The sequence below is a fragment of the Rhipicephalus microplus genome, chromosome 3 (genome assembly GCF_043290135.1).
Source record: "Rhipicephalus microplus isolate Deutch F79 chromosome 3, USDA_Rmic, whole genome shotgun sequence".
Lineage (NCBI taxonomy): Eukaryota > Metazoa > Arthropoda > Arachnida > Ixodida > Ixodidae > Rhipicephalus > Rhipicephalus microplus.
The window spans coordinates 113,129,868-113,144,703 of NC_134702.1; the positions used below are offsets into that span (position 1 = coordinate 113,129,868).

General features: G+C 44.1%; 1 protein-coding gene across 1 annotated transcript in view; it reads left to right on the top strand.

Moving 5' to 3' along the window:
- The window catches only part of LOC142802905 (uncharacterized), a 28,749-nt gene extending 14,845 nt beyond the window's left edge, over positions 1-13,904 (top strand). Inside the window, exons 3-6 of the mRNA XM_075887989.1 lie at positions 7,919-7,981; positions 10,131-10,219; positions 13,385-13,544; positions 13,642-13,904. Coding sequence (XP_075744104.1) covers positions 7,919-7,981; positions 10,131-10,219; positions 13,385-13,544; positions 13,642-13,904 — 575 coding nt within the window. The remainder of the gene's footprint in view (positions 1-7,918; positions 7,982-10,130; positions 10,220-13,384; positions 13,545-13,641) is intronic.
- The last annotated feature ends 932 nt before the right edge of the window (positions 13,905-14,836 follow it).

The window sequence follows — 14,836 nt, forward strand, 5'->3', positions numbered from 1 at the left end:
TAGGGAAATAATTTTTCAGGGAGCAGATGAAAATACCTCCGACACACATAATAACATGCTTATTTTTGGGCGTAGTCATGCCTAGCCACCAGATTGGGAGAAAAAGGAATGTTTCCCAAAATGTGCAATAAAGTGTTTGGTGCTACGCCTTGACGGAAGTATTGCTAGGTGCTTTGGAAATCGGTACGCCATTTCTGTAATCGTTAAATATGCAACTGCATGTGCCACTGCTAGGGATAGCGTGACACTCCCAGCCATTTCGGGGTAAGCCGTTTTAATCTACATGAAGATGTTAAGGAGCCCGTTCTCCATCACAGCAGTAGCTGTGGCCATTCCTTCAACTAGGCCTACTGCAGCGCCAACTAAACGTCTGCATGAATTTAGCGCTAGTACCGTACATAATAATCAGCACGTGCCTTGGGTTCACTTCGATGGTGTTGTGAATTCATCTTGCGTGACAATGGTTTAAGTTGCATGCGTGCCTTAATCATTATTGCAATAGGAGACCATGATTTATCGTCACGCATGGTGTTGCTTAGCTCCGTCCTCAGTGTTCGAAGCAGGTTCCGCTTTGTGAGTGCATGAGAGAGGCACAAGAGTTGATTTCTGCTCTGTGTTTCTATAATTCCCTAGCCTGTATTATACAGGAAGCGAATAGTGCTGGTGTGCGTCAGCTGCCTCGGTGCGCTCTCAACCGCCTGCCTGATAAGACTGATAGCTCATTCTATCAGCGCCTTGTCGTACTCCCTCCTCACACTGCGACATATCCTCCACTTGGAGGACATGATGACGGAACAAGATGATACGAAGCCCAAAACCGCAATGTTTCTAAGCCACAACCCGAGCAAACAATTCAACAGTGAGGCCAGAAAATCTACCTGACTAGGCCTGGAGCAACAAGCCAGAGAGCATATTCTTGGCTGGATAGATGGATAGATGTGGCCGTACCCTTTAGATTGGGCGGCGGCTAACGTCACCTAGCCGTAATGCTTAGTGAACTAACCACTAGATTTTTTCCCCTTTAAATAGTAAAGTTGGACGGGTACGTTGAAGTGAAGGGTTTAATTTTCAATCGTGCCTTGACTTTAGCCACCAATCAGATATCCTCCTTCTAGTTAAGTCTACCCGCTTAAAGTCTATTTTGCCCTCCCTGTTCCTAAGCACCAGTGCTTTGAAAAACTTTGCGCCATCATCTTGAACTATAAGGTGAAGCCCTTTACAGAGCATTGTCAAGTGTTCGGCAGTTTTTTTCTTTCTCTTCGCACGCACTGCATATTGTGTCTTGTCTACCTCTTCATATTTGGCACGATATGTCTTGGTTCGCAATACTCCCGTCCTGGCCTCAAACAGTAGAGAACTACCCTGAGTATTATCATAGATTCTTTCTTTGGTAATTTCCTGCTTAAAAGTTCGATAGATCTCTACTGCGGACTTCTTAATCATGCCAATTCTCCACATGTCAGTCTCCGTTTCCTGCAGTTCCTTTTTAACCGATAGTTCTTTCTGGTTTGGCCACCTGCTGTTTTCTAAGTATTTACCAGTCAGTTTCCTGGTTCGCTTCCTCCATTTTGTATTGACATTCTTCATGTACAAGTAGCTGAAAACCTTCATAGCCCAACGCTCCTCCCCCATTTCTCTCAATCGCTTCTCAAATTTTATCTTGCTGCTAGCTTCCCTGCCATCAAATGATGTTTATCCCATATCACCTTGTACTCCCTGGTTTGGTGTATTCCCGTGAGCTCCTAAAGCCAGCCTACATATTTCACGTTGCCTAATTTCTAATCTTGCTTGAACTTCTGACCTCATGCACAAGACCGCGTTGCCGAACGTCAGCCCAGGAACCATGACCCCTTTCCATATTCCTCTAACAACATTATACCAATTGTAATTCCACAGTGCCCTATTTTTCATCACTGCTGCATTCCTGTTATCTTTAGTCGTCACGCATATTTCGTGTTCCCTCAGGTGCTCGGTCCCATTGCTTATCCATACGCCCAGTTATTTGTATTTATCTGTTATCTCTAGCGTGACTTCCTGTATTCTAAGCTCACTACCTTTGTTATCATTAAAAATCATGACTACTGATTTTTCTTAACTGAATCTAAAATCTAACCTATCTCCCTCATTACCGCAGATGTCCATCAACCTCTGCAAATCTTCCTTGTTGTCGGCCATTAGCACTATATCATCTGCGTAGATTAATGCTGGTAGTGCCTGATCAATGAGTTTTCCTTGTTTGACTAAAGAGAGGTTGAAGCCAAGTCCCCTTGCCTCTAATTTGGCCTCTAATCCTTGAAGGTACATCATGAATAAGAAGGGTGACAGTGGGCACGCCTGCCTAAGTCCACGTTTCACCACTGTGGGCTTGGATACCTGTTTTCCCCCTTTTTAACTACCTTGTTAGCTTTATAGATTTCCTTTAAACGATTAGTGACTCCATCTTTTACACCAAGTGTGTCTAGTATTCCCCACAAGTCCTCTTGAACCACGCTATTGTACGCTCCCTTGAATTTCTGCAGGCCACTAGGAAGCTTCACAGCGCAGCGCCTGATCTTGTGAAACGGCGCAGCCATGCAGGCAGGGCATTCAATTCCCTCCCTATTTTTTGTATACTACTGTTCTTGTGTACATCGTAGAACACATAACAGTAATGATAGCAAACAGATCATTGATTCGGGTAGGCTTGGTGTTTTTATTTAAAATGGAACAACGAGGAAGCTGCTGAAGCTCGTGCCTGTATACAGCTGCTTTATATGGAGATGAAACTTTAACGAAAAAAAAAATGTAATGATAAACAGTAGGCTCATAACAAACAACATTTCTCTGAGAGTGCATGGAATATATGTCCCATGCAAGGCTATGCATTGCAGTCCTTACTGCATTAATTATGTACACGTACTGCATGGCATGCAAGTGTATGCAGACACACGCTGACGAAATGACATTTTTTGCTACATACAAACGTGCACCGCACCAAATAAGACGCACGTGTTTGTAAAGTCAGGGAACACTCGTGAATATTGATGAAATCACACAGCTCGCTTACAGTATAAAACAAACGCAATTGCGAACAATAAAATGCGACGCTGTTTAAAGAGGCGGACCCAAGTTACAAGGAGAATTATCAGTATGACATACACACCACGTGTCAAGCTTTTGCAACATCTAAAGAGACTAAATATGGAAAGTTGCCTTTGTAAGTTAACATGACAGTACCAAATGGAAAAGCCACACGATAGAACAATTCATCGTGGGCTAAAGAATGTGTTTTAAATATTATACACAGCTTTGCAAGATAATATCGACGAGTTTTACTCGTCTAGGTGTGGGAGGTGTAGGCCTGATAAAATAAGATGTTGCTTCAGAGCCTTTCTTTCGTAATATTGCAATTTTATTCAACTCTTTAAAAAGCGGCACCGTAAATTTCTACTGGGTGCTCGAACACGGCAAGCAGGTCGCGGGGCAAAATCTTTGTAACATTTTATTACCGAAACAGCGATACTAGCAATGCTTGAGCTGCACTTGCTGTTTTCTAAATTGTAACCTCCTCAATCTCATCACTGTGATCAGGAAACAGAGAGGAAAAGTACAGCAGTTGTACGTAGAGAAATATTCAATTTCAAGCCCTTTAGCAATATCATCTAAACAAATTGCCAGTTCACTGTTGAATTCTCGATGGAAACAAACTGCTGATCAGGGACGCAAGCTTGGCTTGGCACTGGCTTGGCCGTTCATACAGAGCCAAAAGCCGCTGCAGGAAACTGGATTGCGGATCGTATTGAGACAAAATATTTTATACATTTTTGTTTTCTTTGTTTCAATTCTCTAATTGTTCTTGTGATGGCGTGGACCGCGCTTCGTGATCTCATGTACCGGCGCACTGTTTTTAAGTTTAGTATGGCGCACGATAATACATGATTGCGTGCTTTAATTTAAAAAGGTTCGCGAGTATGGCAGCAACACTGCAATGTCGGGAAGAGGCACGGGGAAGAGGATAGTAGTAGAACCAGTAGCAGCTGCATGCCCGGGTGGAGCGACTGATGCCCAGACGGAGGAATGTCAACCCGATGCCTTTTGTGTTGGCCGTTCTGGCAGTTCTGCCGACTTTATAGAAAGAGACGACGCCGTCGCTTGTCCTCTTCTCTTTTCCTTCGGGCATCAGCGACAACATTGACGGACGACGTGTTCGACTTCACCGTGCACGTGAGTATAGGTTGGTTTTTCATTCGAGTGAATTCTTGTTCAGATTTGCAACTTGTCGACTTCATCCTGATCACCTGTCACCGGCAATAAGTCACATACGTGTGATATTTAGGTGAAATAAATGATAATGCACATTTTCTGCTCCATTTGCGTGACTTAGCTACACCAGGACATGAGGTAAAGCCTTTGTCGCCTAGCTACTAGCAGGCAAGATCGATCACTCGCATCCTTCAGTTCACGAATCAACGCGCCTGCCTTAAAATTAGTAAGCTGCTCGCAAAGAAATCTTACCGAGGCAATCTTGTTTTCTGTGAACAATGCACCGTAGATTTGTCTTGAATAACAAAAAAAAACATGAAAAATAAATGTCGCGACCTTTTAGAAAACGCCGTCTCTAAGAGCTAGACGCGGCATTTTGTAAAAGGCTCATTAAATTCAGTATGTTTTCGTAGTTTCTGCTTGAAATTATTATTGTCTATGAATTTCATGGCCCAATCTTTTGCTTTGGCTGAAAATCTCGGCGGCAAAAAACCAGCCACGGCGTACACCGGCTGCCCGCCACAACCTATGAGGGCCTATTATCTTGCTTTCACTAAAAATTGCCTGGCCCAAAAACAAGTGAAAGCTCAAAATCTCTCAAGCCGCAATTTTAAGAGTGGATGTGCGAAGCGCAGCTGCTCCCATCGAAAACTAGTCGTGCAGAGCTAGGCAAGTTTACAAGAGATATAATATTATGAATATATTGTCACGGCCTACGCCACCAAAGTAGCAATGCCACCCCCCCCCCCAAGTGTTTTAAACAGTGCTGATGTTGAGCTTGAGCCTCTTTAATTGCAATTTGTGCAAATAGTCGAGGAAAACATTATACAAAGCAGACAGCGACTTTGCGTGGTGTGTGCCGCGGTAATGCCAGTCATCACTTTATTTTTCGCGTATGCTTTAACACACTTTTCACTTTGTATTTTGCTTTTGTTGTACGCTAATGTACAGTGGAGTCACTGAACATAATAGAGACCATGTATAGAATTAATTGACTAATTAAAAAAAAATCCTGACGCCCAACTTGAACCGATCGGCTATACTTCAAAGTGAACTAATATTGTTTCCCATTCTTTATAGTTTGTTTCAATGCAATACCAAATCTCCGCGATCGCCATCACGATTTTAACCGCCTTCCTCGCCATCATGATCTTAACTGCGGACAAGTTTGTATGTACAGTACCTTGGTAAGCTATATCTGTTTGCAGGTGAATACTTGGCTATGGCACTTACCCGTAATGAAGTTGCACCTGAAGATGCAAATATTGCAAAGTTTCTTCAAGTAGCTTTTGTTAATCTGCACCAGCCAAATACGCTGGTATTTTTAGGAAAATCGGAATGTGCGTTCTCAATTTTAGGTTATAACTTTCAGCGAAGAAACACCCTAAGCTCTGCTCCCTCTGCGTGGACTACTAAATCAACTTGCCTCACTAGCAGCTCATAATTTCTCAAACTTGCATCGTGAGGCAAAACTAAACGGGTGCAAGCACGAGGAGACAACATGGCAGTTGTAGGCGATAGATTCGGTTGGTGCCCGGGCATGTTGGTGGCGCATTTCGGAAGTGACGAAAGGCGCTGCGAGATGCACGTGCACACTTTGTATAGTTGCTGTATTGGACAGCAAACTTTTTTCTTATCTGAGCAGTTTTACCAAAGGAAGCTTCATCATATGGCGTGATAAATGAAGCGAATCCACAGGTTGAACCACATCATAGCCTCGCTCTGCTTTTGTACTTTTTTTAGCTCGCAAAATTTATTTGTACATATAAGTGACAACTTGCCAGTAATAAAACAGCACTTGTTTCTTTACCATATGATCATCTCCGGTGTGCTGCTGCCTCAATATTTCAAATTCTAAGCATTTACACCATTGTATGCTAACTTTTCCTTCAAAGTGAGACAAGCCACATGTGTATCGTAGATCAAGAAGCATGCCAGTATTACGTACTTGCAAGGTAAACATCAGAAATGCACAGTTGATCAAAAATACTAGTTTAATGGTGCATCTACATAGCAGAGCACCTGTGGCACCTCGGGAACAAGATAATGCCACATATGTTACAAGAGATAATTAAAAAAGACAGGGGACGTTCCGTGAACAAATAGAAACAAAAATAAAATGGCACGTGGCAGCGAGCGAAGGCGGCAAGGGGGGGGGGGGAGCCGGTGGGACTTCAGCGGATGAACGTAAGGTGTGTGTTTAATATGTGGAAGAAAAAAAAATTCAAAATTTTGGCGACTGAAACGAGGGTGACTTAGTGAGTGCGCTCATGACGAGAGTAAACACGGTTATTATTTTTTTTTTCAAATCTCTTTTGAAAGCCACAAAAAATCTGTATGTGGTGCAGCCTAACAGAAGGTCCGTGAAGGCAAATTATGAATTCGTCGTTGTACAAAGGCCTATTTTTTTTTTTCATGCGCACCATCCCCGCCGCGGTGGTTTAGTGGCTAAGGTACTCGGCTGCTGACCCGCAGGGCGCGGGTTCGAATCCCGGCTGCGGCGGCTGCATTTCCGATGGAGGCAGGAATGTTGTAGGCCCGTGTGCTCAGATTTAGGTGCACGTAAAAGAACCCCAGGTGGTCTAAATTTCCGGAGCCCTCCACTACGGCGTCTATCATAATCATATAGTGGTTTTGGAACGTTAAACCCCACATATCAATCAATCAATCATGCGCACCATAAATAGTGCTCAAAATTTAATTGCATATGTTGTTTTCATCCTCGCTGTATTCCGTGCTGTTTATGATGTAAAAAAAAAGTAGCACGTTGAAGTGGTGCTGCTTTTGGGCAACAGTTGAAAATGGCGGGGTGCATGAATGCGGAATACTGCCGCTTACACTCAAATCACTCTTGTGGTCACCTCCCACTGTTTGCAGCATGTGTTGTGTATACACAGCTGCAGATTTCCTAGCGAGAAAAATTTGATTTTAGGTGTTTCACGCCATTTTCCATGTAACTATTCCACAATTGCACACACTGATCAGCAGGCTTTCAATTGCACTGAAGGACACAGGTGCCATAAAATTCATAGTCGATTCTTTCAAGAAACCGTATGAAATAGCTGAAGCTTCATGCGTACATAGACACACACATAACATATTGTTTTTTCCACTTTATGAAAGCTGCGAAGGTCTCATGTGCCTCCAAGCGTAACCTGTCTTATTTATTCTCCATCACCGCAAAAGTTTTGTGAGTTTCAAATAAAAGTACTTTGCGCATGGCCACTTTTGGGTAATTTTTTTGTGTAGGTGTTATTTGAGCAGCCTACAGTGTTTACTTTCTAAGCCTGTATGTATATGTTGCATTATAAGGATGCAGAATGTGTTTAGCTGTACAATATAGATGAAGTGTAAAAATTAAGTGTGTCTATTGTAGTGTTCTTGCAACCAATCTTACCCCCGTATTCTAGAACGTCCCTCCACTCAACGCTTCACCTTCACTTGAGATGGCTGATGGGAGCACCGTCTCTAAGCAGAGAAAATTGCTGCATGTCAGCAATAATCTGCTGTGATTCTCGAGTAGCGCAGCGTCGCTTTCAAACGAGCAGCGGCGCAGTGCTCAACTCTGTCAAATGAAGGGTGAAAGTCGAGTCGGGAAGCGTTTACGAATAGGGGGGTTAGTTTTGTTGTCTTGTTAACCTGCCATTAACACTAGATTGATGCTACTTTGCTCTAGCTGTACAGTGTTCTCCAAGGCTCAAGGAGGCACCGCACGGGGAAGGCTCGGAGCAAACCATGCGTGAGTTTCCTTTCATTGTTACACTATGCACGTATTAAGTGATAGACTTTAATGTATGCTATTTGTATTGTGCAAGTTTTTGGGGACATACAACTTCCAACACTTATATGTTCTGACGAAAATCACGCAAGAATGAGCGAAGCTTGTGCAAAAATTATGCAGGAGTGTAAGAAGCTTTTGCAGAAGTCTGTGAAATGAAGTTTTGAAATTTTGTGGCAATGTGTCATTGTAAAGTGGTCAACAGTCTTGCTCAGCATGCTTGACTGCAGGGCTCCCGGCTGCACAGGCGCATCTACGGAGTGCCTGATGCATGATGGGCCAAATGTCAGCCTGCACACTGGTGCCTCTTATCCTCGTTTGTCTGTTACATCAGTGTCTCTTGTAAAGGGGATTAACCGTGCTACCTTTTTTTCGAATGTCATGAGTTGTTTTTCCAGATTATTGTTGTTTTAAGGTAGAGCCTCACATTTCTATCAAATACTGAAGATTCTATTTTTCCTTCTAGATGCTATGAAGTCACTCCTTGTGTTAAAATAGAGTGAACACTGTTATGAGAAAAGCTACTTTATGGAGTTAACTCACTCCATATTGACTTAACACACAGAATTGGTGAAAACTACACTCCATTCCAGCTGCATTAGGAATAATATTCATTTGCATACTTCTGTTTCTTTTGTTTGTTTGTTGGCTGGAGGTTTAGAGTATAGGGAGGCCAGAGGGCACTGTGTAGTCTTTCTTCATCTTCCCAATTTTGTGAACATCAATTGATAGCCGTATGGGAAGAAGCCAGCATGCTGAAACAGCGGTGCAAGCATGCAAGATGTTCACCATTGCATGCAGTCAGTTGCTGTGAGCAACCTACTGCATACAATTAACTGCGTGTGGTGAACTAACGCTGCACTATGTGTGCCTCCTGGAAAGCTGCAATGGTAAAGTGCCACAATCGTATAGTAACATGGATAACATCGCAATTTGTTTGTTGAATAATTTTGCTAACAGAATCAATGGAGTTTTGGATAAATTTGTGTATCTGCCTGGTTCATCAAAGCTACAGAGTCAAATGCGGTATATACTCGCGTATTATGTGTACTTTTTTTGTCAATCCGGTGATGTGCGAAGCTAGTAGGAATCGCTGGCCTAAAAGCTCAACTGGGAATATATGTTGCAGGCGCTGTCACAGCTGTCTCAAAGCGGATTGTCATTTGTTTGCTAAGCCTGTTCAAATGCCCCCATTTTCTTGAAGTTCTTCCGAACAGTGCTCACAAAAACCAGTTCCCACGACAGGGTTATACCAGAGAACAAAAGTACTCTCCGATAATTGTCGGGAACCCAACGTAAAGTAAGATGCAGACAAGGAAGCGCGATGCCAACACAGTGCTGTGTGTGTCGCCCTTCATGCGTGTGTGTGTCCATTCCTTGTCCCAGTCTTCTATTGCGTTGTGTTCCCTCCGATATCTAACCAACACACCCAAGCTTCTATGCTAAGTCTTATTCAACGCACTCTTCTGCTGGCTCCCATACTGAATATTGCATGTCGAAGAACTCCACGCTGATGTGCTTAGCGGTAGCACGGTTTCAGTTTTCTTCGGTAAGCTTTATAACAGCAATCTGCCTCGTATATAATTATTGTAGCCTATCACAAGGAACGGTAAAAACGCAATGGCCAGATGGCGAAACCGAAAAAAAAAATGAGTGCGAAAACCTGCCTCATCTAGTTGATGTGAGAGGTCCTTGCACGCGTTCAACATCTGTGCTGTGTCTCGGGAATACATTCTTGCCGTGGAAGAGGTGGGAAGATAAGAGGCAAACCTTTAGGCATTTCGGACTACACATAAACAGGTTTCCGTTTTCAAGTTCGATATTCTAGGGAAAGCATAAAAGTTCATGGAAGAAGGGACCTAGCACTCAGTCCATTTTGTGTAAGACTGCACTCGCCTGCTCGACAAGAGATGTGCCTGACCAGAGCATCATGAAGTCAAATGTGTCTGTGTGTGTGCTGGCAAGGTGGCTCGGGCTGGTTGGGGAGGGCAAAGTATGCGAGCAAAAAGTTTCTTGTAGTAAAGCAGGCTGGCTAATTATACTGGTGAGCAAATTATGTGAGGATGCAAATTGTGCGAGTAAATATGGTATGTACTCTTGTATGTTTTAGCTCTATTGCTACGGATCCTGCGGATCCAACTTGGCATCCGGCAGCAACAAAGAGAGGCTCTGCAGGAGGTGCGACAGCTGAAGCACAAGGTACGGCTCTTGTCCGTGCCTCAGCACGCCCAGCCAGCACAGCGCCCCTCTGACCTTCCCCGGCTGCCTGCTGGTACAATTGGAGAAGTGGAGGCAGCAGAGGAAGCTGTGCAGAGTAAAGCTGTGGCTGCGGCTTTGGTGTATATTTCTTGATTTTTAATATGCCTATGTAACATGCAGAAATTTAGTACTGCTTTAAGATACTGTGTTTCGGGAAACAAACTAGTCAGGTTATATCATGAGCCACTGTACTACAGTCGAATATGAATAATTCGTACTCAAAGAGGCCAGAAAATTTGTTCAAATTAAAAGAAGTTCAAAATAATGAAAGTTACCGTAATTACTTGAATCTAACACGCACCTTTTTTCCGGTTAAGAGAGTTCATAAATCGCATGTGCGTTAGAATCGAGTACGAAAAAAAAATGAATATGGTCATTCTATTGCCATCGCCACTTACAAAATGGCCGCCCCCTACGTGCGTCGGCATGGCGCGTCGGTCATTTCTGCCTATGTGTTTCCCATGCGCGGCACTTCATACGTGTGCTGAAGAGTTCGTCATCTTGTAGTACATTAGCATCGACGGCATGGTAGGGCCGACTCCAAAAACTCGACGAGTGCACCACAATGCTGCTTCTAAAAGAAAAGTCGTCGCGTGTGCCGGAACGGACAGAAATCGGGCCGCATCGCGGTCATTCGGAGTTCCCGAAACGTGCGTGCGGGACTGGCGGAAACAAAAGCAGAATATTGTCGACAGCAAAGATTCACGAAAAGGCTTCAGTGGACCACAGCAGGGTCGGTTTCCACAAATTGAAGAGCTGCTCGGCGAGTATGTGATTAAGCAGTGAGCGGCACAGCGGCCCGTGACGACAGAACTGCTCCAAGTGCAGGCTATGCAGTTAGCCTTAGAAAAAGGGCTAATGCAGAGCTATTTTAAAGCGAGCAGGTGCTGGCTAACGAACTTTATGAAGAGAAAAGGCTTTTCCCTCCGAAGGCGAACGGGCATATGCCGGAAGTTGCCGGAGGAGTACGAAGAAAAGCTTCAGAGTCTTCAGAGGTTCCTCCTAAACTTGCGGCACAACAAACGGCTACCTGCTTGGGCAAATCGGGAATGCCGATCACACGCCTCTTTACTTCGACATGCCTGGCACCACAACCGTCTAGGAGAAGGGGGCGAAGCAAGTTTGTGTACTGACATCGGGCCACGGTAAAACTAGAGTGACAGCAATGCTCTGTTGCACGTCAGATAGGCATAAGCTTCCCCCGTACTTCATATTTAAACGGAAGACGCTCTCAAAAAGAGTCATTTTCGCGAGTGGTGTGATCAAGCGGGCCAACGAGAAAAAAGGGTGCGCGTTACAACCGATGTCTTAGGTTTTTTTTTTTTGTCGTGGAAACAGGGCGCGCGTTAATATCGAGGACGCGGTAGAATAGAGTAAATACGGTAAACGAGCGGAGGGCTCACCATGCAGTGATGCATGTGCATGGAGAAGTTTTATTCACAAATTACAGGACTTCCGTCTTTAATAAAGTAGTCAATACATGTCTGTACACGTTGGCCCTGCAACGAGTCAACAAGTTTTGCGTGCAGTTTGCAAAGCATTTGTACTTCGGCTTCAGTATTCTCCTGGCAAAAAAAGTTGCGCGCGGCAATGTCCAGTGCTGACACTCTTCGAAGACAACTGTGTTTCCACTGTTACCATCTGCGCTGCAGCCGGAGCGTGGCCAGCACATGATGAGAATGGAGGAGCGTCTCCACCTGGAGAAAAGCAGATCGGCATTCGAGAGAGAAACACTTCGCGGCAGCTCTTTTTTTTTTCTCTTCATGCGCAGTGTTGAAAGGAGAAGAGTCTCTACATAGCAGGAACGAAAAACAGGGAAGCGTGACACCGGCGCGTTGCAGATCGGCATGAGAGAGCCAACTCTCTGCGACAGCTTTTTTTTCCCCTCTTTCTCTTCATGCGCAGTGTTAAGAGGAGAAGGGTCTCTACGTGGCAGGGACGGAAAAAGCCGAAGCGGGGCACAGGAATGTCACAGATTGGCATTTGGCAAACATTCCACCGCAGTCTTTTCTTTCCTTTTCTTCATTTTTTTCTTCAAGCACAGCGATGAGGTGTCTGAAGTGCCACCACAGGATTGGGCGGGGTGCTGAGAGCATTTTCGGAGCGCGGTATAGCTTTGATAGGACCACAGCGTCAGTTCGAATTAAGTGTGTTGGAATTAATGAGATTCGACTGTATTTACTATAGTCTGTGAAGTCCGAGTGAACTGTCCTAAGCTAGCAGACGATGTAGGCGGCATCGTGTGTTTGATGGGCAGTGACTAGCAATAGCCTGCTTAAAACAGACATTCAGTAATTTTGTTCATTTATCACCCTATTTCGTGTCCGCTGCGGCTCTCTCTACTTTGAGCTACAGTTCACCCTGCCTTGTGTTAGCCGATTTCTTACTTTTTTAAAAATCTAACATGCACCCAATTTCGCAGTGTGAAGAAAAATGCACCTTTGTTTATTGTGATGAGATTTCTATAGCGACATGCCTCTTTGTTGGCTATCACAGCAAAATATAAACAGCAAATGGTGCGACCATCTAGTGTGACCTTTATTTTTCTATCAGTTTCATTTATGACCAAGATTTGGTCGCTCTAAGGTTGCCTCTTAGTACGCCTTGATCATGTTCATTTATCTTGTTGTGCTCTGCTTACAATGCATTGATTAAAAACATGTCCAAGCTTCTTTTTGAATTCCACATATTTTATCGTTTTTCACCTGTAGAAGCTACTCCTGGTCAACATTCAGGCAAAGACATTGTAACCTCGAAGAAACGTGTATTGGAATTTGAGCACTGTACAAAGTAAGTATACTATTTCATAGCTAGAATCAATATTTATTAAGGGTTATAACAGTGTTGTATTTGATTTCATAACAGCGAAACTGCATTCAGAGAAGGACTCTGAAAGGTTCTCACACTGAGTGTGAGAGGGCTGATGTGGAAACCATTTTAGGTCAAGTGAGTTGAAGTTAGCGTAAAAAAACAATGAAATGTTGTGATGCCCAAAAATTCAAGTTGTTGTTTTCAGTGTCCTCTTCTTGCAGATTTTTATCATGAAAACATTTTGATGTGCTGTTGCGTTTACCCCATCTATGCTTCTTGCATTTTTTTTTACAGCGCAAGCACCTCCTGCAGATTGGGGGACGTGGCCTCCGAGAAATTGGTGTGAATGCCATGAAGGCTGTATTGGCACATGATGTGCAAGTGCTGTACAGCCTTCATGGCAGAAAAGAGAAAAGGGCCTTTGTGAACCTGAGGCTCTGTAGATTAGTGACAGGTTAGACTTGTTCATTGTTTTATGTGTGTCTACCCTTGTGTATTCTCTGTACTGCAGTGCTTCATGTGTACTATGGTATTTCTGTTCTTGTACGCAGATGTCATCTGCCAAAAAGCAGGGTGCGACCAGGCGGAGGCCCTCAACTTTATTAAGAGGTGGCTGCCAGGGTCTGGTGATCGCTGGGGGGGCAGGAAGCGGCGCTTCAGAGAAGCATTTGTTGTGGAGCAGCCCGATGATCCCCACTCTCAGAGTGCAGATTATCGGCTGCTCGCGGCAGCTGGCTTCCTGCCCAGCCACAGCAGCCAGGGCCTTCACAGCACCACTGTCACTGTACCCCCAACGCAACCTGACCTGCAGTAGAGCGGGCCTTTTTTAGTTGTGTATATATATTTTTCAATGTATACATTTTTTGTTGTACCAAATAAATAAAAAAAAAGAATAAATAGTCTTCAGACTGTCGGTGGTGCACTGTTCGGATAGCTTATGCTGATTCGGAAGCACCATCACCATGTTTTAGTTAAAAAAAATGCTCTAAACTATGAATATCCTCGATTGCCATGTGGGGGACATATGTGGGGATCGCAAGTGGGGGACATACGCTTTCAACATTTACTTCCTAACGACTTTTTTCGATCTGCTGTACCAAATACCAGTACCAAATAGAGCACTCGCTATTGCAAAAGATAAATTGGTAGAAAAATAAACTACACTTCTAGTGTTAGCAAAGGGAATGAGGTATAAAAGATGAAATAGATCGAGTAACTGCTTTCAGTTCTCAGAATTCAATTTTCTGTTGCCCCAAGTATACAGGGCTGCATAGCTACAAGAGCGGGTCATCGAGGCATATTGTTTAAATCTTCCGGTAAGAAAAATTTCCTACTAATAATGGCTACATAATGGCAAGCCAATCAGTAGCCAATATTCGTCGTGCAGGAAACATCGGTGTAATAACGGCATTTGATTGGCTGCAATGTGGCCCTGGATTGGTCCAATGTCGGTCGTACCTCCGTAGCCAATATTCGTCGTGCAGCAAACATCGGCGTAAAAATGGCATGTGATTGGCTGAAATATGGCCCAATGTTGGCCGAACATTGGCAGCTTTGTCGGCAATACGATGGGCCTTCGTCGGCCCAATGTTGGTTGCATACTGGCTAAAACATCGGCAAAACGTCGGCCCATCATTGGCTTGAACGTCGGCCCGACATTGGAAGAAGTTGCACTTCCGACGTCGGCCCGACGTCGGTGCCGATGTTCGCCGATGTTGGTCCAAGATTGGTCCAACGGCGGCGTGC